Source organism: Bombina bombina, chromosome 5, assembly GCF_027579735.1.
Source record: "Bombina bombina isolate aBomBom1 chromosome 5, aBomBom1.pri, whole genome shotgun sequence".
NCBI lineage: Eukaryota > Metazoa > Chordata > Amphibia > Anura > Bombinatoridae > Bombina > Bombina bombina.
Window position 1 is genome coordinate 934,342,612 of NC_069503.1, and position 22,309 is coordinate 934,364,920.

Sequence of the window (22,309 nt, forward strand, 5' to 3'; positions counted from 1 at the left end):
CAACAGGGTCGCAAGAAGCGTGTGGAAAAACCAAGGCGCAAAATAACTGCCCATGAACTGAGAAAAGTCAAGCGTGCAGCTGCCAAGATGCCACTTGCCACCAGTTTGGCCATATTTCAGAGCTGCAACATCACTGGAGTGACCAAAAGCACAAGGTGTGCAATACTCAGAGACATGGCCAAGGTAAGAAAGGCTGAAAGACGACCACCACTGAACAAGACACACAAGCTGAAACGTCAAGACTGGGCCAAGAAATATCTCAAGACTGATTTTTCTAAGGTTTTATGGACTGATGAAATGAGAGTGAGTCTTGATGGGCCAGATGGATGGGCCCGTGGCTGGATTGGTAAAGGGCAGAGAGCTCCAGTCCGACTCAGACGCCAGCAAGGTGGAGGTGGAGTACTGGTTTGGGCTGGTATCATCAAAGATGAGCTTGTGGGGCCTTTTCGGGTTGAGGATGGAGTCAAGCTCAACTCCCAGTCCTACGGCCAGTTTCTGGAAGACACCTTCTTCAAGCAGTGGTACAGGAAGAAGTCTGCATCCTTCAAGAAAAACATGATTTTCATGCAGAACAATGCTCCATCACACGCGTCCAAGTACTCCACAGCGTGGCTGGCAAGAAAGGGTATAAAAGAAGAAAATCTAATGACATGGCCTCCTTGTTCACCTGATCTGAACCCCATTGAGAACCTGTGGTCCATCATCAAATGTGAGATTTACAAGGAGGGAAAACAGTACACCTCTCTGAACAGTGTCTGGGAGGCTGTGGTTGCTGCTGCATGCAATGTTGATGGTGAACAGATCAAAACACTGACAGAATCCATGGATGGCAGGCTTTTGAGTGTCCTTGCAAAGAAAGGTGGCTATATTGGTCACTGATTTGTTTTTGTTTTGTTTTTGAATGTCAGAAATGTATATTTGTGAATGTTGAGATGTTATATTGGTTTCACTGGTAAAAATAAATAATTGAAATGGGTATATATTTGTTTTTTGTTAAGTTGCCTAATAATTATGCACAGTAATAGTCACCAGCACACACAGATATCCCCCTAAAATAGCTATAACTAAAAACAAACTAAAAACTACTTCCAAAACTATTCAGCTTTGATATTAATTAGTTTTTTGGGTTCATTGAGAACATGGTTGTTGTTCAATAATAAAATTAATCCTCAAAAATACAACTTGCCTAATAATTCTGCACTCCCTGTATATATATATATATATATATATATATATATATATATATATATATATATATATATATATATATATATATATATTGTATGTACAGATATGCGAAGAACATTGGAATGTAAAGTATTTCCATTCATAACACAATAAAACATATTAAAAATGATTACAAATAATATTGCATGTTTAATGGTATTTGACTGGAAAGGTCTCAAAGGTGTGTGTATATATATATATATATATATATAAAATGTACAAATTCCAGTTCATCCCTCCTGTTCGGCAACAGCCTGGGTGCAAGAATACAGATGAATAGGCAAACAGAAGATGCACTCACAGGTCTTTTTTACTCGCAAAGGATTTTAATGTAACGTTTTTTGGGGTTCAAAACCACTTCATCAGCATACAAACGTGTAAAAAACAAACTCTTTTATAGTGTGTGGTGTTACAGAAAAATACACAAACCTGGTAATCTCCAAAAGTGCACCAAATGTTCCGTGTTTGGAACGCATACTGTGCTCCACTGTAATAGCCGAAACCGGAAGTTTGATTACATCACTTCCGGTTTTCGCCAATGATAACAAAGTTAAACAAAGTTAAACATAAGTGTATCCGATACAATTTGAATATAATTAACTTAAATAACATGTTGCATATAAGTGTCAAAATACTACAATCAGTGTGTGAAACATATTAAGCAAAAAACGAGTAATGCTATACGATGTGGACACAGTGCATTCACTATGGCAACAGCTTCCATGGTAACAGTTGCCATAGACTACTGTACACAATCTGTGAAACGTGGTAATAACAGTGAAACTTATAATGACTCATATACTAAAAGAAACATGTATGGCCCTGGGCTATTATGCAGAAACATGGGATTAATCACCCATACTATTTACACATATAAAAAAATAATAAAGCCAAGGGTTGGATCTATAAAAACAAGGATATGTTTCCAAAGATACTATTTGTGGTTATGGGTCTTCATAACCTATAAAAAACACGGACAGGACTATATCATAGTGCTTATCATAGTAATCATATTTCATACTAGCAGATGCAGAGAAATAAATAATAATGCCAGCATGTTATTGTAAATGAGGGATGACTTCAATAATGACCATTATACACATACGTGAGAACAATGCCATATCTTATATACGGTACCATATATGCATATCAAACTTGCGCATTAGAAAAAACATATGTGTAAACATATATCTAAGGCACAGGCCTTAGTATAGCAAACAAAGGGGTGCGCAACAGCATGTAGAAAGGAATAAATGCAAGGTTATATTCCCTCAGTGTCCCAAAATTACGTGGAATAGAGTCATAATGTATGACCAAAATAACCAAAATGATTATTAAGTGCATGAAAGGTCAGAGTAACCAATAGAGAAAAGCCAGGCTTCCACTTAGAGATAGGGATACCAAAGGGTCCCCATCCAAAGTGCTGTGAGCACCCTGCAGACAACACCCAATCAAGGGAGTCATATTGCATGTTGCTAACACAGAGCCACCATGCTCTCTAAATGTACCCCAGGTATGTAGCACGTTTGGTCAGGATCATAGAAGGCTCTTGAAATCTGGCATTGTATTCAAGCCGCCCATTTGTATGGTGCCAAGCCTGAACATCCATTGAACCTCACATCTCCACACTCTCCAAAGCGGGTACATGATCGATTAAAATGTAGCGAATTGTGGAAATGGAATGTCCCTTATTGGCACAGTGTCTCGCCACTGGTTGTTCCGAGTCACCTTGTTTTAAAGCAGTCCTTATGGCATGCCGATGATTGGCCATGTGCTCACATAGTGAGCCAGAGGTATTGCATACATAAAAACTGGAGCATGGGCAAAATAAGAGATACACAACGTGTGTAGTAGTGCACGTGATGGAATGTCTTATGGTAAATGTCCGGTTGGTATGTGGGTGATGAAACGTTTTAGTGCCAATGAGGCCATTACAGGTCGTGCAGCCTAAACAACGATAGGAGCCTTTGATGTTACCCCTAGTGCCAGATGTATAACTCTGTTTGGGGTCCGTATTCATTAGTAGATCTGTAAGGTTTGTACCCCTCTTAAAGCCCACCATGGGTCGTAGGTTAGTTGTAAATGGCAATTTAGGGTCTGAGGTCATAATGGGCCAATGCTGACGAAGAATTTGACCCGTTTTTCTGGTTGCAGGTGTAAAGGTAGTAGACATGATTAACTTGTCTGATGTATCCCTCTTAGGTTTGGGTCGAATCAATTCTGTTTGTGTGAATGTAGACACAGCTTCCATGGTTTCTTGAATCACAGATGGTCTATAACCCCTGGAACAAAATTTCTCACCCACTCCAGCCAGTTGGGAAACCTCAGTCTTAATATCAGAGTTATTACGCATTGTTCTAATGAATTACGATTTTACAATGCCCTTCAATAACGCTGGGGGATGGCAGCTGTCCGCCCTAAGTATAGAGTTGCGGTCGGTGGGTTTATGGTATAATGTAGTGCCAAGTCGACATGAATACTTAAAAACTGAAAGGTCCAGAAAATTGATGCTCTGGTCATCCACTGTCATTTTGAATCTAACAGTACTCTCAGTGTTGTTATAGTAGTCAAACCACCTATGGAGTTCCTCCATGCCCCCCCCCGCCACACCAAAAAAATGTAATCGATGTATCTATAGTAACAAATGATGGATGCATTATAGTTATTCCACAGATACATGTTTTCAAATTGTGACATATAGATGTTGGCGTATGAGGGGGCCATGGAGGAACCCATAGCTGTACCAGCTATCTGTAAATAAAAACTTCTTTCAAAATGAAAGTAGTTTTTAAATAGACAATACTCAATGAGGGATAGCATGTACTCCACCGGAGGACCCTCATAAAGAGGGTTGCCAGTGAGGTGTTCCTGTACGGCCCTTAACCCTCCATGATGAGGTATAATGGTATACAGGCTGTTGACATCCAGACTCACAAGTAAATCATCTTGCTGGATGTCAACAGTCCGCACCTTTCTGATGAAATCATTAGTATCCATGATATACGAACTAATCGCCCTTACCACAGGTTGGAGTAACACGTCCACAAATTGTGCAATTGGTTGGGAAAGTGACTGCCTTGCCGACACAATAGGAGCGGCCCGGTGGGCGGTCCAACCTCTTGTGGATCTTGGGGATCGAGTATAAGATGGGTATCTTAGGATGTGTATGTGTATGTGTTCGGACAGGAATCCCTGTTCAAACCCTAACGTAATGAGGCTGTCTAATTGTAATTTATACACACCTGTTGGGTCAGAAGGCAATTGTGTGTACGTGTGACTGTCAGCCAACTGTTCCAGGATGTCTGCTCTATAATCACTATAATCCAAAAGGACAATGGCTCCGCCCTTATCGGCGGGCCTGATGACAACAGAAGAGTCATCCTGGAGAGTTCGAATGGTGCTCTGTTCTTCCCTGGATAAGTTGTGTTTCCACAAGGTTTGGGTTCTTTCAAAGTCAAGATCCTGAGTAACCAATCTAAGGAATGTTTTTGTGCTGGGGCTACTATTGGTGGGTTCAAATAAGCTTGGAAGCTTGCATTGAGGTTCCACCAGAGATTTCACTGCTGTGGATTCTCTAGATTGAAAGAATTCCCTAATTTTCAAAGACCTGTTCAATTTATAAATGTCCAACTTTAAGTCAAATTCGGATGTGGGGACACTAGGCACAAATGATAACCCTCTATTCAAAACTTTACGTTCACTCTCTGTGAGGGTATGTGTGCTTAAATTGATGACTATGTCCTCTGTCGTGGTCGTCTGGGGGGTCTGTGTCTGATGCCCCGCCCTCCTAATATGGGGTCTGTTGTGCCTCCCCCTCCCTGTGAGCGTGTTGTTACCCCTAAAAAATGACTCGGTGTTTAGTGCATGAGGAGCAAATTGCCTGGAGGAACTCCATAGGTGGTTTGACTACTATATCAGTTTTTAAGGATTCAGGTCGACTTGGCACTACATTATACCATAAACCCACCGACCGCAACTCCATACTTAGGGCGGACAGCTGCCATCCCCCAGCATTATTGAAGGGCATTGTAAAATCGCAATTCATTAGAACAATGCGTAATAACTCTAATATTAAGACTGGGGTTTCCCAACTGGCTGGAGTGGGTGAGAAATTTCATTCCAGGGGTTATAGACCATCTGTGATTCAAGAAACCATGGAAGCTGTGTCTACATTCACACAAACATAATTGATTTGACCCAAACCTAAGAGGGATACATCAGACAAGTTAATCATGTCTACTACCTTTACACCTGCAACCAGAAAAACGGGTCAAATTCTTCGCCAACATTGGCCCATTATGACCTCAGACCCTAAATTGCCATTTACAACTAACCTACGACCCATGGTGGGCTTTAAGAGGGGTACAAACCTTAAAGATCTACTAATGAATACGGACCCCAAACAGAGTTATACATCTGGCACTAGGGGTAACATCAAAGGCTCCTAACGTTGTTTAGGCTGCATGACCTGTAATGGCCTCATTGGCACTAAAACGTTTCATCACCCACATACAAACCGGACATTTACCATAAGACATTCCATCACGTGCACTACTACACACGTTGTGTATCTCTTATTTTGCCCATGCTCCAGTTTTTATGTAGGCAAGACCTCTGGCTCACTACATGAGTGCATGGCCAATCATCAGGATGCCATAAGGACTGCCTTAAAACAAGGTGACTCGGAACAACCAGTGGCGAGACACTGTGCCAATAAGGGACATTCCATTTCCTCCATTCACTACATTTTAATAGATCATGTACCCGCATTGGAGAGGGGCGGCGACCGTAACAAACAACTACTCAGATGTGAGGCTCAATGGATGTTCAGGCTGGGCACCATACAACCGGGCGGCTTGAATACAATGCCAGATTTCAAGAGCCTTCTATGATCCTGACCAAACGTGCTACATACCTGGGGTACATTGAGAGGGCATGGTGGCTCTGTGTTAGCAACATGCAATATGACTCCCTTGATTGGGTGTTGTCTGCAGGGTGCTCACAGCACTTTGGATGGGGAACGTTTGGTATCCCTATCTCTAAGTGGAAGCCTGGCTTTTCTCTATTGGTTACTCTGACTTTCATGCACTTAATAATCATTTTGGTTATTTTCGTCATACATTATGACTCTATTCCACGTAATTTTGGGACACTGAGGGAATATAACCTTGCATTTATTCCTTTCTACATGCTGTTGTGCACCCCTTTGTTTGCCATACTAAGGCCTGTGCCTTAGATATATGTTTACACATATGTTTTTTCTAATGCGCAAGTTTGATATGCATATATGGTACCGTATATAAGATATGGCATTGTTCTCATGTATGTGTATAATGGTCATTATTGAAGTCATCCCTCATTTACAATAACATGCTGGCATTATTATTTATTTCTCTGCATCTGCTAGTATGCAATATGATTACTTTCATAAGCACTATGATATAGTCCTGTTCGTGTTTTTTATAGGTTATGAAGACTACAAATAGTATCTTTGGAAACATATCCTTGTTTTTATAGATCCAACCCTTGGCTTTATTATTTTTTTATATGTGTAAATAGTATAGGTGATTAATCCCATGTTTCTGCATAATAGCCCAGGGCCATACATGTTTCTTTTAGTATATGAGTCATTATAAGTTTCACTGTTATTACCACGTTTCACAGATTGTGTACAGTAGTCTATGGCAACTGTTACCATGGAAGCTGTTGCCATAGTGAATGCACTGTGTCCACATCGTATAGCATTACTCGTTTTTTGCTTAATTGGTTTCACACACTGATTGTAGTATTTTGACACTTATATGCAACATGTTATTTAAGTTAATTATATTCAAATTGTATCGGATACACTTATGTTTAACTTTGTTATCATTGGCGAAAACCGGAAGTGATGTAATCGAACTTCCGGTTTCGGCTATTACAGTGGAACGCAGTATGCGTTCCATACACGGAACATTTGGCGCACTTTTGGAGATTACTAGGTTTGTGTATTTTTCTGTAACACCACACACTATAAAAGAGTTTGTTTTTTACACGTTTGTATGCTGATGAAGGGGTTTTTGTGATCTGCACAATTTGGTGCTTTTTCTGTGTTTTATCTTTCTACTACAGTGAATGACTGATATTCTCTGTGGGTGAGCTGTCACACCTGATAAAATCTGCAGCCTGTCCCTACAAGCACATAGGTGTGCTCCAGAGCCTTGTGAGTACCCATTTGGCTTTTTTTCTGTGGCTTTGTGCTTATTTGATGATACCACACATGAGGCGCCCCTTTGTTTTGTCTTTTATATAGTATCTCTGGACCATTGTTGGTGAGGAGGAGGCTACCATCGTTGGGAAGAAAGATACACTTCTTAATCTGAAATTTAACTTTCCTTTAATATGCCAAATTGCTGGCAATTCTAATTGTATTTATATTCTCATATATCATTGAGGTTATTACTAGCTATTTATTAGCGCTCACCCTTTTGTAGATAACCCTCACAAAACATTTTTATTAGTATTCAATTTATATTTTTTGTTAAATAGTGTATATATGAGTGTAATTGCTTGTTTACATATGTTTTGATGTGTTTTGAGAACTTTCTTAATCCTAGATCTCCAGTACTGCTAATTCTACTCAAGTGCAACCTTTTACTTCAACTTGTAATATGCAGGCTTGTTATCGGAAAGATATTTTGAAAACTCTTTTTATCTGAAAAGACTAAACAATGTGCTTTTAGCATCTACCCACTATGATTTTAATTTCTAAATAAACACGTTTTCTTTTTCATTTGATAGAAGAGGGTTATTGTCTGATACAAACAGGAAAACTGTATCTATAAGATGCATAGATATGTGTGGGATGAACTAGATTTGGATAATGGGAAGAAACAGGCTCCAATTTTTTTTGGTGTCTTGCTGTTTTAAAGGGACAATGTACCCTATTTATTCTACCCTTTAATTTTTTCCCAATGATCCATTTTACCTGCTGGAGTGTATTAAATTGTTTAACAATAGCTCATTTGCCTTTATTTCAACCTTTGAAATAGCTATTTTTGTCTGTGCTATTCTTACCTATACTGCAAGTTTCTATATTTAAGTGTTGGCTGTGTTAGGAGAGTTCCAGTAAATACAGTAGATTTCCATAAACAACAAATGCATTTTAAAAAGACAATCCAATAGTGCTTAGTTTGAGCTTCAAATGAGTAGTCGATTTTTGTTTGACAAATTTCAGTTATGTCTACTGTATTTCCACACCTCCTGTAGCAAGTTAAATTTTTACTTGAATGTCCCCGACTCCCCTTAATTTGCAATTTGCAATTGGGCTTTGGTATACAGACAGAGTTAATATAAAGAAGTTTGTGTGTGTACAGAAAGTGATTAAATAATGCTCCCACTCAAGCAATAATATCGCTAGACTGAGGCTTTTTTGCACGCCAGGTTGCGCTCACATTATGAGTTGAAAGTAAAAAGTTAGCGCTAGACCAAAAATCTGACACTCGTAAAAAGTGGATCTTAGAATATCGCAACTGCATTAAAATATTCTCCCATAGACTTTAATGAAGCGTGAAAACTGAAAAAAAAAACTAACACCTATACTCGCGTTCTAACCCAATTGCATTTATTTAAAGGGACAGTCAAGTCCAAAATAAACTTTCCTGATTCAAATAGAGCATGAAATTTTAAACAACTTTTCAATTTAATTTTATCACCAATTTTGCTTTGTTCTTTTGGTATTCTTAGTTGAAAGTTAAACCTAGGAGGTTCATATGCTAATTTCTTAGACCTTGAAGGCCACCTCTAATCTGACAGTTTTTCACCGCTAGAGGGTATTAGTTTATGTGTTTCATATAGATAACATTGAGTTCACGCACGTGAAGTTACCTAGGAGTGAGCACTGACTGGCTAAAATGCAAGTCTGTAAAAAAAAAAAGAAAAAAGGTAGCAGTTTGCAGAGGCTTAGATACAAGGTAATTACAGAGGTAAAATTGGTATTATTGGGTAATAAAGGGAATGTGTAATAAAGGGATTATCTTTTTAAACAACAAAAATTCTTGTGTTGACTATCCTTTAAAGTGCGCTCAACCCGACACGAAATATAAATATCCAATGTTCTTCACATAGAAGAATATGTTCTATTTATTCTTAAATACATATTTTTATATATATATATATATATATATATACACTATATATATATATATATATATATATATATGTGTGTGTGTGAATTTTTGGGGTAAAATATATATCAATACACACACATATATATATATATATACTGTATATACACACACATGATTACATATAGGTATAGCTATATACAGATATATTGGAATATCTATTTAAAAATACATAGAACATTTTCTATTATGTGAAAAACATTGGAATGTGAATTGTGTACAGTACATATACATAGTAAAAAAAATATCTAAATACATATGTACACATATATATATATATATATATATATATATATATATATACACATACACATATTTAGACATGTGTATGTATATCTATGTTAAAGCCTGCCTTTTTTTTAAACACCTGAGACCTCATATACTTGAACCCTTATAATAATTTAAAAAAAAAAATGTTATCAGACATTGGTATTATAAGTGTAACGGTACTTTCAAATGTCTCGCCTAACAGTTAACCAGAGCTAACCCAACACGAGTTCGATTGCGCACAACGTGTTTACTTTCAACTCATAATACATGCGCTATTTCAGATGCATGCAAAGAACTGTGAAATGCCCCTTATCGCTTGCGCACTACACTTAGAACGCCACTAGTAATTTAGCCCTTAATGGGTTGTGGTTTCAAAAAACAAAACATCTATTTCATATACAAAAACAAATCTAAAAAAGCAATTTCTCATGCATTTTATACCCTGCAGTGGTATAAAAAGTCATTGGAAACAAATTAAGGGAAACACAATTTTACAGTGCAGAGTCCTTTTAAGTGAATGAAATGTCAGCTGCCACAAAGTCCCTCTAGCAAAACTTTTAATTTTATTAAGAAAGAAAATTACTGCATTCTTAATGTTAAAAAAATATCTTCTGAATTATATGCTTATTTTAAGTGAAAATAAATCTTACAAATATTTTTTGTACCTTAAAAGAAGTGCACCCCTTTTCAGAAGAAGGAAAACTATCTTTTCGTGCCCATTTTGGGCAGCTAAATGAAGAGCCGTCAGTCCCTTTTCATCACAATCGTTGAGAAGTCTTGCATCACATACAAATCTAAGAAGTCGTTGGCAGGTGTTGAAACGACCATAACTTGACCATACAAAAAATATATACATATATTTGGAATAGGTACCAGTAGACTCAGATTTTACCCAATTCTATAAGGTTATAAATCCACTTCAATCATTAATTTGTACATAAAAACCCAATAACATATAACTAACTGGTCATGGAAATGTCAGATTATAAAAGATACTAAAAAAATCCATTGTTATTCTTTCACATGTTCATTTGTTTCTAAGCCTTTGCCAGAAATTGTTTCAGTGAGCAGCCCTCTCTGACAGATAAGGAGTTCAATTATTTTAAAGCTGTCTTGGTTGTTCCTTTATTTTATTTTTTTGGGCAATGATACACAAAATGCATTTATATATGGACTTTATGAGGGTATTTAATACATAATATTCATACTTTTATTTCCTACACCTCATCAGATAGGTTTCAGCTAATCTAATCACAGCAGAAATATGTTCCTTGCGATGAAACAAATACAGTTATCAAGGTATATAATGTATAATAATCCTTACTGTACCTATCCCCTGTAATGTTTTTAGTTGGATTTGTATAAATAGTTCTGCATCTATTAAAGGGCCATAATACCTAAATGTTTAAACACTTGAAAGTGATGCAGTATAGCTGTAAAAAGCTGACTAGAAAATATCACCTGAACATCTCTAGGTAAAAAAGAAAGATATTTTACCTCAAAAGTTCCTCAGTAGCCACCTCCCATTGTAAAGGATTTCTAAGCAGCATATTAGTATGTCTGTCCTGGGACAGCTGAAAGGATGAGCCTTGTGCACTCTCATGTTATTTCACCAATCAGGTAAAGGAAGCTTACTATGAAATCTCATGAGAGTTAAGTTAAATCTCATGAGATCACAGTAAGAGTTCATGACCTCAGCACTGCTGATGCTGATTGGCTGCTGTTCATTTCTTCATTTATTTATTTTTTTACCTGCAGCTGGGAGCAGCTGAGTATAACTTTTTACACAGAAATTACTCTGCTGAGCTGAGGAGATTGTGAGGTAAAATATCTTCCTTTTTTACATAGAGATGCTCAGGTGATATTTTCCTGTCAGCTTTTTACAGTTATACTGCATTAGTTTCAAGTGATTTAGCATATGAGTATTATGTCCCTTTAATATAAAAAAACTGTTGACCTTCTACTAAATGTTCTGATTAATGTATTTTCTGTTATATATGCCACATATTAAGTGATTGAAATCACCCAACCCATATGAAAGCTACAGAGGAGCGCAGCTAAAATATCTGATGCACATTGTCAATTTCTATTGTATCTTAATATGTGGAATATATAAGTTATTGCTTTTCCGATTTAAGCACCCAGATCCAGAACATTGTTTCCTATATAACTGCTTTATTCTTACGACAGAATAGACAGAGACCTTTTCTGAGATTGAACAGTCACCAGTAGACATTTTCATAGGGGTCTTTTTTAGGTTGTTGCATAAACAACAATGGGTATTCCGTAGTATTTTGCAGGTGCTGTCCCATGGTTTATATATTTAATGGATGGAATACATTTGCCAATTTTACTTGATTTGTTTGGGGAGGAAAGAAGTTTGTTGTTATTTTTTAATTATCATTTTATAAATAGACCTGGTGGTGGATTTTTAGGAGCACCGTAATATAATATATAATGTTTTAATTAACCCCATGTAATAAGAACTACCTTATTTTGAAATCCTGAACAATATTTATTCTGTTGATGATAATTATGTTTAATAAGCAAGTGCTTTATAGATGCTTCTTTCTATTTCTTCATGATTATAGATAATGGCTTTTACAAGCAAATTATATTTGGAATAGATTGATCCAAAACAAGTTAGACATTGTAAAAATTATTCTGGTTAAACTGGATCAAAATACATTTTCATAAAAATGTTCTGTGCATATTTACTGTCAATCAAAGAAAATCTAATGTGAGTGCAAAACCTTCAATTATACAAGAGTTTTAATTTAACTACAATGGAAATAGTAAAAAGACATACCAATGTTTTCTGCAGTACACAATGTTTATACTTTAATTCATTTTACACTATTCTATTTGAATGAACTATAAATTGTGCCATTATTTAAAAGGTTTTATTTTACATGCAAAAAAAATCTTACCAAGCAGCAAAATGGAGAGCTGATCTTTTCTGTTTACTTTTGGAATACAGAGAAACATTAAGTCCTATCAGATTATTAACCGAATTTGGGACCCCATGTCGGCAGGCATAATGAAGTGGTGTGCAGCCCTCGTTGTCTTCATTGCTTACAAGTTGCTTTATTTTCTCCATCTATATGAAATAATAACAGAGATCCTTACAATGAATCAATGTTTCCAAAATTGTGAGGTATGTGAGTTATAAAGCATATAAACAGTTTTTTCCCCCACAAAAATAATAAAAACTGAGAGGATGTTTGTAGACAGTTCCTATAAGCTCTACCTAGATTTACTCTGTAACAAAGGATATCTAGAGAACAAGTAGAATTTGATAATAGAAGTAAATTGTAAAGTTGTTTAAACCAGCATGCTCTATCTGAATCATGAAAATTTAATGTTGACTTTAATGTCCCATTAATGTGTCCCCAATGTTCCATTTTACCTGCTGGAGTGAATTAAATTGTTTACAGATAGCTCATAGCTGGTTTCCTTGCCAAAATTGAAAACTGCAATACTAAAGTAGTGGTTATAAAAAGACTATGTAATCAAGAATGTTTATAAATTAGTCACTCTCCCAGTGGAGTATTGGAATGAGAGGTGCTTAAATTGTAACTTTCTATTGTTCTAAGTAAGTATTGGTCTCACTGGTTATGTTGAAATAAGATAAAGGGGAGTTTGTGTAAATTATTTAGATAAGCAAATGAGGTCTGCTCTCCCTGGAAGCTCAGCCTATTCCATTGAGTTGCGATTTTGGGAAACTACGCACAAAAAAAGTGAGATGGAAAAAACAGCAATGTTCTACTTTTAATTACATAATTTTACACAAATAATATATCCATCTTACCTGGAGAAATTCTGTATTTATGTTTTTCAGGCCGCCGGGCTGTAGTATTGTCAAATGCAGAAAATTTCTGCCATGGTTATCAGTAAGGGTTACATTTGCACCTAAAATGTGAAATATAATGTGTTTATGTATATATATATATCTCTCATTATAATTGTATGTCTAAATATTGTTACCGACTGATATAAACCTTGTATTGCAAATTTTAAGCCTATCTGTAAATATTGGCATGTAATATTGAGCACATGTTTTATTGTACATTTATAAGGTTAGAAAGTTCATAACTGCCAAAAAAATCAATTAAAACAACAAAACAACAAAAAGTAGAAATATTATCATTCAGTAATAACTAAAGTATTCTGGGTGGTGTTACACTACTAAAGTAAAACTGGGCAAGAATGCATTTTATATAAGACATTATTTACTTGTAACACCTGTACAACATGTGATATCCTTTGAGTTTTATGACAGAGACAAGCAGCATATATGATATTAGTTTTAGATCATAAAACAAAACATAATTAAAACCTAACGATATATGACAGTCAGTCTTGGTAATCAGCTGTACTATATAAGAAATAACTCTAAGTAAAACTAAACTTTTAATAACAATATTTAAAAAAGAAGGTGAGGAGAACTCTCACCAAAGATGCACCACAAACTCTTAAAATGATATGAAACACTGTTGGCTACTCCCCTGTATTCCTGGCCAATAACTGGAAGCGTCGGCTTCAGGTGACAGGAGCAACATATACAGTGATCTCATCAAAACAAATTAAACAAACACATTTTGGCTGCTACACCGGCCTTTTTCAATGTGTGTTTGATTTTGACAAACCGAGTATAGAATATCCAAGCCTTTTAAACCCATTATTAGGATGTCTCAGTCAATTACGTGATTAATCAGGTATATGCCCCTAGGAGAGCCTATCATATACATTAACGGTTAATCAAAAAGGGGCGTCTGACAGCAGGAGCAAGCTGCACTTAGTGTTATGGCGTGGTCGGGCCGGGCTGTGACTATACAGCTGGCCCGATAAGCTGTGTGAATAAAACAAACCCGCTCAGAAGAGCACAGAGAGCGGGTCTGTAAAACAGCCGTTTTTTTTTAAATTCAAAGGGAATATTACGTTTTATAAAGATAAGGCTAATATAATGAGGAATGAAGAAAAGGATGTAAGTTATTAAGGTAAAAGCATATTAGAGTGAATTTAAAACAGAACCAAACCTAAACATATAACTTATTTACATAATAATCTTAAAAAATATATTACATAAAAAAAAAATATAATGATTAAATCTTATTTCTGCTCTTTCAGGTACCAGTTAACTAAGGCCATAAAAATATACTTAGTATTGGTTATGAAATTACCCACTACTTTTGGAGTAATTAAACCTTTTAAGTTTAGATAATCAAATGTTATAGTGGTTAAAAAAAAATGTATGATTCACCATAGAAATATATGAAGAATAATGACACATTGAACAGGAAGATGTCAGGTGGTACGCACAAATAATACTGAAAAGGGCCTTGGAACATACCTTTTTCAATAAGTAAATTTACAATTTTCCAAGCAGAGCATGAAGTGGCTAACAGCAGAGGTGTGCGCGATTCGTTATCAACACTGTCAATATTTGCTCCCTGTAAATAAAAAGAGGCGTTAAGCAGTGAACGCTTCAACAAAAATCATATGGGTGCAAGTATTTTTATCTTTTGTGTGTTTGTATGTATCTAAAAGGAGAGATTGCTGTACTGCAGTGCAGATGGACTCCACAATTGTAAATTGAACAGTAAAATAAGTCAATAATTAAATATCTGAAGATTGTAACAAAGCATTAAAGGGATATTAAACCGTTTTCCTTTAGTAAAAACAAATATGTTAAATCAAAGTAAATATAAAAAAGAAAAAGATTATGTAAAAAAAGCAATTAACTTACTTGTTTTCTTGCAAAATTCGCACTTATAAATTTTCAGTGTAGCCATTTCGCCTCAGTGTTTTAAGAGCAAAGGATTTTCAAAACCTAAGTTTTTATTCTGTCAATTCTGGATGAGCAAATCTGACTCCATTGTATCCAGTCTATTCACTAGCCTAGAAGTTTTATGACATTAGGCTAAGATAAAACTTCCTGCAAAGGCCCCTCCTTCTTGTAGGGCTGTGGCAGGAAGCACAAATGTAGTGTAAAATTTTAAATAAAAGGTCAAATCCATTTAAATAGATGAATAATACATATTGCAATGATTACTATTAAGTATAAGCAACTGTTTAGTGTTTTGATTTATTACAACAATGGAACAGACAGTTTAAAATTCCTTTAAAAAAATCATTAAGAGCCAAACAGCTGAATCTACACTTTGAGCAGAAATGCAAAGAAATGTAAAAGAAATAAACCTATCAATTATTCAGTAGGCATTTTTTTAAATTAGTTTGCTCTTTATTTGTAAAATGAAAAAACACTATACTGCATGCTTAGGAACTTTAAAAGGACAGTATGCACCAATTGTCTTTTAAGTGCATGTAATAGACACTACTATAAAGAATAATATGCACAGATACTGATTAAAAAAAAAATCCAGTAAAAAATATTTTAAAAACCTATTAGAAGCTCTCAATTTAGCACTGTTGATGAGGTTAGGCTTGGACACCCACTGAAAGGGGCTGATAGCAGACCCCCCCCTCCCCTGCATATGACCCATTATACAAAAAGAAGCCATCTGAAGTCTGTATACATCATTATACATCTAAAACTTTGGGGCTTGGTTAGGAGTCTGAAAATCAGCGCAATGTGATTTAAAAATAAGCAAAAAATATATACATTTTTACAAAAACACCCCCAGGTGGGCTATATAAATGGATCATCTACAAAACATTTAAAAATAGAAAAATCTATTGTACTATTTCCCATTAAATGTCAAAATTCTGTAAAGAACCTTAGGATGAGTCACCTGGTTCTGTCATTATTTTGTCGGCAGTGGAAACTTCATTATATTTTGTTTATAACCATTGATTTTATATTAATCACATGATTACTCACTCATATGCATGTATGCTGCATGTGTTGTGAAGTGTATCTGTTATTAAGTATAATATATAATGCATATAATTAATTATCCTATATAATAAATGGCCAAGTATGTTTGTCAGATGCAGTCATGCGCAGTAGAGACTGCACGTTAGAGAAACATACCTGGCCGTTTGGATCCTGACACTCGGCACTCAGCACAGAGCAAGGCTGAAGCGGAATGTCAGGGGGCGTGGCCGACGGGAGCATCGTGATGTGGGCATGGTCGGGTGTGGTGATGGGAGTGGCCGGGCACGACGAGGGGCGTAGCCGGGCGGGTGTTGCCGCAATGGGGCATGGCCGGGCGGGGTGCCACGATGGGGGCATGGCCAGAGAGGCAAAGGGTTTGAAAGACAGAGCCAGAGAGGGAGCAAGAGAGGGGGGGAGAGAGCCAAATAGAGGGGGGAGAGAGCCAAAGGGGGGGAGAGAGAGCCAAAGAGGGGGAAGAGAGAGCCAAAGAGGGGGAAGAGAGAGAGCAAAAGAGGAAAGAGAGCCAAAGAGGAGAGAGCAAAAGAGGAAAGAGAACCAAAGAGGAGAGAGAGCAAAAGAGGGAAGAGAGCCAAAGAGGGTAGAGAGAGCCAAAGAGGGGGGAGAGAACAAAAGAGGGGGCAGAGAGAGCAAAATAAAGGGGGGAGAGAGCTAAAGAGGGGAGAGAGAGAGCAAAAGAGGGAGAGAGAGTGCAAAGGAGAGGGGGAGAGAAAGCAAAAGAGAGGGGGGAGAGAAAGCAAAAGAGAGGGGGGAGAGAGAGCAAAAGAGAGGGGGGAGAGAGCAAGGGGTGGGACCGCTGTACTGCAAAAAATGGCCCGTGTACACAGGCTTTAGTACTAGTCAGAAATAATGCATAAACAGTCTTTATAAGTTGTAGCCTACAATATTCTTATATCTGCTTTACCTCTATAAAGTAAATTTGGACGTTTCTGGAAAACAGGTATGTCTGCTTTTATTTTCAATATCAGCCATTAACATATATACACTGTCTTACTAACTACAATCTTCTTTTTTTTTTTTTTTTTTTAGTTTTATGTTTATAAATGATACTTGATTTTATACAAAGCACTAATCTGATTAATGGAATGCAGGAAATGTTTAAGGAAACACAGCTAGATCTCAATCTCTATTTACACCTATTGGTTCAAGGGTACCTAATTCATAAATCCAATAACATTCACGTTGTTTCAGAATTAATTCTCTATCACCTCTACATAACTTAGGTACATGATCAATCATTTCAAAATGTAATTGACTCACAGTATGCGTTGCCATGAGAAAAATGATGAGCTAATGGGGCCAAATCATGTTTAGTCCTAATATTACTTTTGTGTTCAATAATCCTATAAATAGAAAAAAGAGGGGGGTCCCAACCTATTAAATCACTTATAAAACATTTTAGATAGCCATAAGTAACGCTTTGTATCCTGCAAGAAAAAATGCTCTTTGTATGAAAAAATTATTATAGTTTATTTGTATAATTAATTTGCAGTTTCTTGCAGTTCAAAAAACAGACCAATGTACTACCCTATTTGAGTCCCAATATGTATAGGCAAGAAATCCTGAGTAGGGATAACTCCAAAATAATACTCATAAGTATATTTCTATACCCGGTGCTCCTGATACAGATTCCATCGGTCCATGTAATCAGCATAGAAGCAGCCTGTAACACACACTCACAGTTACGCTGTAGCACTACGAGTGCCTAATTCATACTCCATTGACAGAGATGTATCATTAATAACAAACCTAGGTAGTCCCTTACGGTACAAAAACTTTAACAGTCCCAAAAAGGCTTGAACCACTCACCGGCTGCCGTGCTTTACCGGGCACCGGCCCGTCCACCATCCACGGAGCAAGCGTCTTCTCCGGCAGCCTGGGAGCGTCTGTGTATTAAGCGTGCTTTACCGGGCACCAGCCCGTCCACCATCCGCGGAGCAAACGCCTTCTCCAACAGCCTGGGAGTGTCTGTGTCTTGGGCGTGACTCAATCCTCCTTGCGGATTGGTCCTCGTAGGAAGCCGAGCCACCGATACAATTCTGTTGGTCCAGAGGGAGTTTTCACGGCAGTATCTGCAATCCAATGGGGCCACCTGTCTCCGGTCTGGTACATGCAAGTGTGATCGTGGTTTGCACCGTGTATTGGGAAACCTTGCTTTCGGGTAATAAATTGCCTGTTTCGGGTATCTCCTTGGTCTGTATTCCAGCAGGCAATGCAGCTAGGTGCTTAGCAGTGGCAAAAGAAAGTCCATGAGAAAAAGGAAAAGAAAGTCCGCTATGCACCTCAAGCTTAAAATAAAAATATACTTTATTGTATAATAATTAAAAATAAAGCCGAAACATGTCAGTCTGTTTAGTAGGGGTGTCTTATCCCTTCTCTCTATGTGCTTTATTTTTAATTATTATACAATAAAGTTTATTTTTATTTTAAGCTTGAGGTGCATAGCGGACTATCTTTTCCTTTTTCTCATATTCAATAATCCTATCACAGACACAATGGGTGGTCTCACCCACAAGGGCACTTAATCATATACATAACAAAAGGAGTGTAACAGGTATAATAACCTTTAAAAGAGTATTTTTTCCCAGTACCAGGATGATAGAATTATAGAATTGTGATCCCTTAGTGATGTTGCTACAACAAGAGCAACCCAGGCAAGAGAAACAGACTTTATTTTTAGTGTTAATATTACCAGAATTAGGTTTTGTATCAGAGCCAATATCAGCTCTAACTTATCACGTATATTGACACTTCTTCTATATGCAGGCACTGAGGGAGTTTGAAATTCCAGAATATTAGGGTTACATGATGCTAAAATATCCCAATGTTTTCTTATGATTTCAAAGATCTCATTACTCTGTGAATTATACTCAGACACAAACGTTAAGCATCTATTCTTACTAATCTCACTTGTCTCTTTCTTAGAACCAATTAATGTTACCCTTGGAATAGACAGAACCATATTAATTTCAGAGATAATCAAATTAGAAGGGTAACCTCATTCTATAAAATGGTTACCCATTTCATTCAATTTAGATCTTACCAACTTATTATCAGAAACAATTCTAGCTACCCTTAAAAATTGACTTTGAGGTAATGAGTTAATTAAAGGGGAGGGTGGGCACTATCAAAGTGCAACAAGTTATTGAGCTGCACCCATCTTAGTTATTCTAGTGCCCAAAAATTTAAGACTAAAAAATGAATATGACTATTAGCTGACTTCAAATCCTTTAACACATTTAAACTAAATAGAATGTATTTATCTGTTTGGAGAGCAAGGGAACCAATTTTATTTAAAAAGTAGCTTGTATCTTTGAAAAAAGAATTAGATTGCTCAATGTATAGTCTCAATATGCGATCCCAAAAAATAGAGATATTTGTAAAGATAGACCCTGAGCTGGCCACAATTAGCCGTCCAGGTGGAGCTTTTAAATTTGTATGTGTTTTGGGGTTGGTATACAACACAGGGGTACGTGGATGCTAACTATTTAGACATTTTTCAACATCCTTACCAATAACATTATTTTTGACTGCAGTAGTTACTACCTTACGGATCTCCTTAATAATATCAAAAACAGGATTAGAGCTTACATTTTTATAAACATTTTCATCCCTAAGATGTTTTTTTTTTATTTCCTGTATATAATAATTCAGTAAAACTATGTAATGCTTCGAAGAAAATACATAAGGGGAGTAAAATATGTAAAAGTAGGTTGAAGTAAACAGTGCATATCTTGTAATCTATTCACTACCAGATAAACATGTTTTTAAAATTCTTGATTGTCTTTCCTCAGTTACCTGTGCAGTTTGGTAAAGTTGGCAATTTATATTTATTGCATTGTTTGGTTCTGTCTTGTTCTAAAGTTTGTAAGTATTATGTCTTGTTCTAATGTTTTTATGTATTATAAATCTGATGCTGATGGCATAAGTCTCAATAATCATTACTAACCATAGTTTAATAAATGTTGCCTTTTCATAGCACAACTAATGACTGGTTTTATGCAAAACCAATGTGATATTCTAGGTGGTAAAGAAAAAAAGAGAAATCTGTAAGTGTGCCTTATTATAAAATCAAATCAAACAGCTTTCTTTCTTTTTTTTTTGTTAGTTCTCCTAAGTTCTTGCAGTAATGACAAATTCTAATTTGATAAACACTACTTGACTAAAAATATTTTTTCAGACTGTATCAAATTACATGCTTTTTTATTGTTTACAAAGAGAATAACCACTATTGAGCTATAAAACATGTCACACTGTAAAAAATATGTATTGTAAAAAAGGGTAACAAAATACTTAGCAAATTACATTATTAATAATCACTGGTGTAGTATTACATTTACATTGTGTTTGCTTTACCTATCTAATTCCCATTGTGTTTCATGTTTGACTACAGAAGAATTAATAAAATGTATTTTACTTTACTGACCCTTTTTTCTTATGTACATTAGGTTATTATGCACATTAGTGCCACACATGTTTATGGTGTCCATGCAATTTATTGTATAGTAGTGTTTTCACATTAATGTACAGTGTGCATTGTAGGGTTATATTACTTTGCCTTTGTTCATCTTCTATCCCTTTTGACTACATCAGAAATAGCTTATACAATTTTCCTTATCTTTTTATTATAAATTATTAGTCTACTCTTTAAAGTATAATTTTCTCTATTTATTTATGGTATTATCCATGTGTAACATAGATTATTTTTTTTCCATTGTGATTTACAATTTTGTTTCACAGTTGGGTAATAGAAGAGCTAGAAATGCTATATCGAGCTCGCATTCTATTGGCTGTCCCGATCAGCCAATAGAATGCGAGCTCAATCTGATTGGCTGATTGGATTAGCCAATCGGATTGAACTTGAATCTGATTGGCTGATTCAATCAGCCAATCAGATTTTTCCTACCTTATTTCCGATTGGCTGATAGAATCCTATCAGCCAATCGGAATTCGAGGGACGCCATCTTGGATTACGTCCCTTAAAGGAACCTTCATTCGTCGGGAGTCGCCGGAAGAAGAGGATGGATCCGCGTCGGCTGCTTCAAGATGGTCCCGCTCCGTGCTGGATGGATGAAGATAGAAGACGCTGCCTGGATGAACATGTCTACCGGTCCGGATGTCCTCTTCTTGCCGGATAGGATGAAGACTTCGGAGCCTCTTCTGGACCTCTTCTTGCCGGATAGGATGAAGACTTCGGACCCTCTTCTGGACGGATCGTTGATACCCGGCGTGGTGAAGATAAGGTAGGGAGATCTTCAGGGGCTTAGTGTTAGGTTTTTTAAAGGGGGTTTGGGTTAGATTAGGGGTATGTGGGTGGTGGGTTGTAATGTTGGGGGGGTATTGTATGTTTATTTAAATGCAAAAGAGCTGTTTTCTTTGGGGCATGCCCCGCAAAAGGCCCTTTTAAGGGCTGGTAAGGTAAAAGAGCTGTTATATTTTTATTTTAGAATAGGGTAGGGCATTTTTTTTTTATTTTGGGGGGCTTTGTTACTTTTTTATGGGGCTTAGAGTAGGTGTAATTAGTGTAATTTTTGTAATTTAGTGTTTTGTTTTTTTTGTAATTTAGTTTAGTTTATTTAATTGTATGTAATTGTAGGTAATTTATTTAATTTATTTATTGATAGTGTAGTGTTAGGTTTAATTGTAACTTAGGTTAAGATTTATTTTACAGGTAATTTTGTAATTATTTTAACTAGGTAGCTATTAAATAGTTATTAACTATTTAATAGCTATTGTACCTAATTAAAATAAATACAAAGTTGCCTGTAAAATAAATATAAATGCTAAA

General features: G+C 36.3%; 1 protein-coding gene across 1 annotated transcript in view; it reads right to left on the bottom strand.

The window, feature by feature from the left end:
* TRPA1 (transient receptor potential cation channel subfamily A member 1) overlaps positions 1-22,309 on the bottom strand; it is a 336,909-nt gene that overhangs the window by 160,896 nt on the left and 153,704 nt on the right. The window contains exons 9-12 of the mRNA XM_053715123.1: positions 15,016-15,115; positions 13,474-13,574; positions 12,593-12,762; positions 10,328-10,492 (exon numbers count right to left, since the gene is read on the bottom strand). Of these exons, the coding sequence (XP_053571098.1) occupies positions 10,328-10,492; positions 12,593-12,762; positions 13,474-13,574; positions 15,016-15,115 (536 nt within the window). The remainder of the gene's footprint in view (positions 1-10,327; positions 10,493-12,592; positions 12,763-13,473; positions 13,575-15,015; positions 15,116-22,309) is intronic.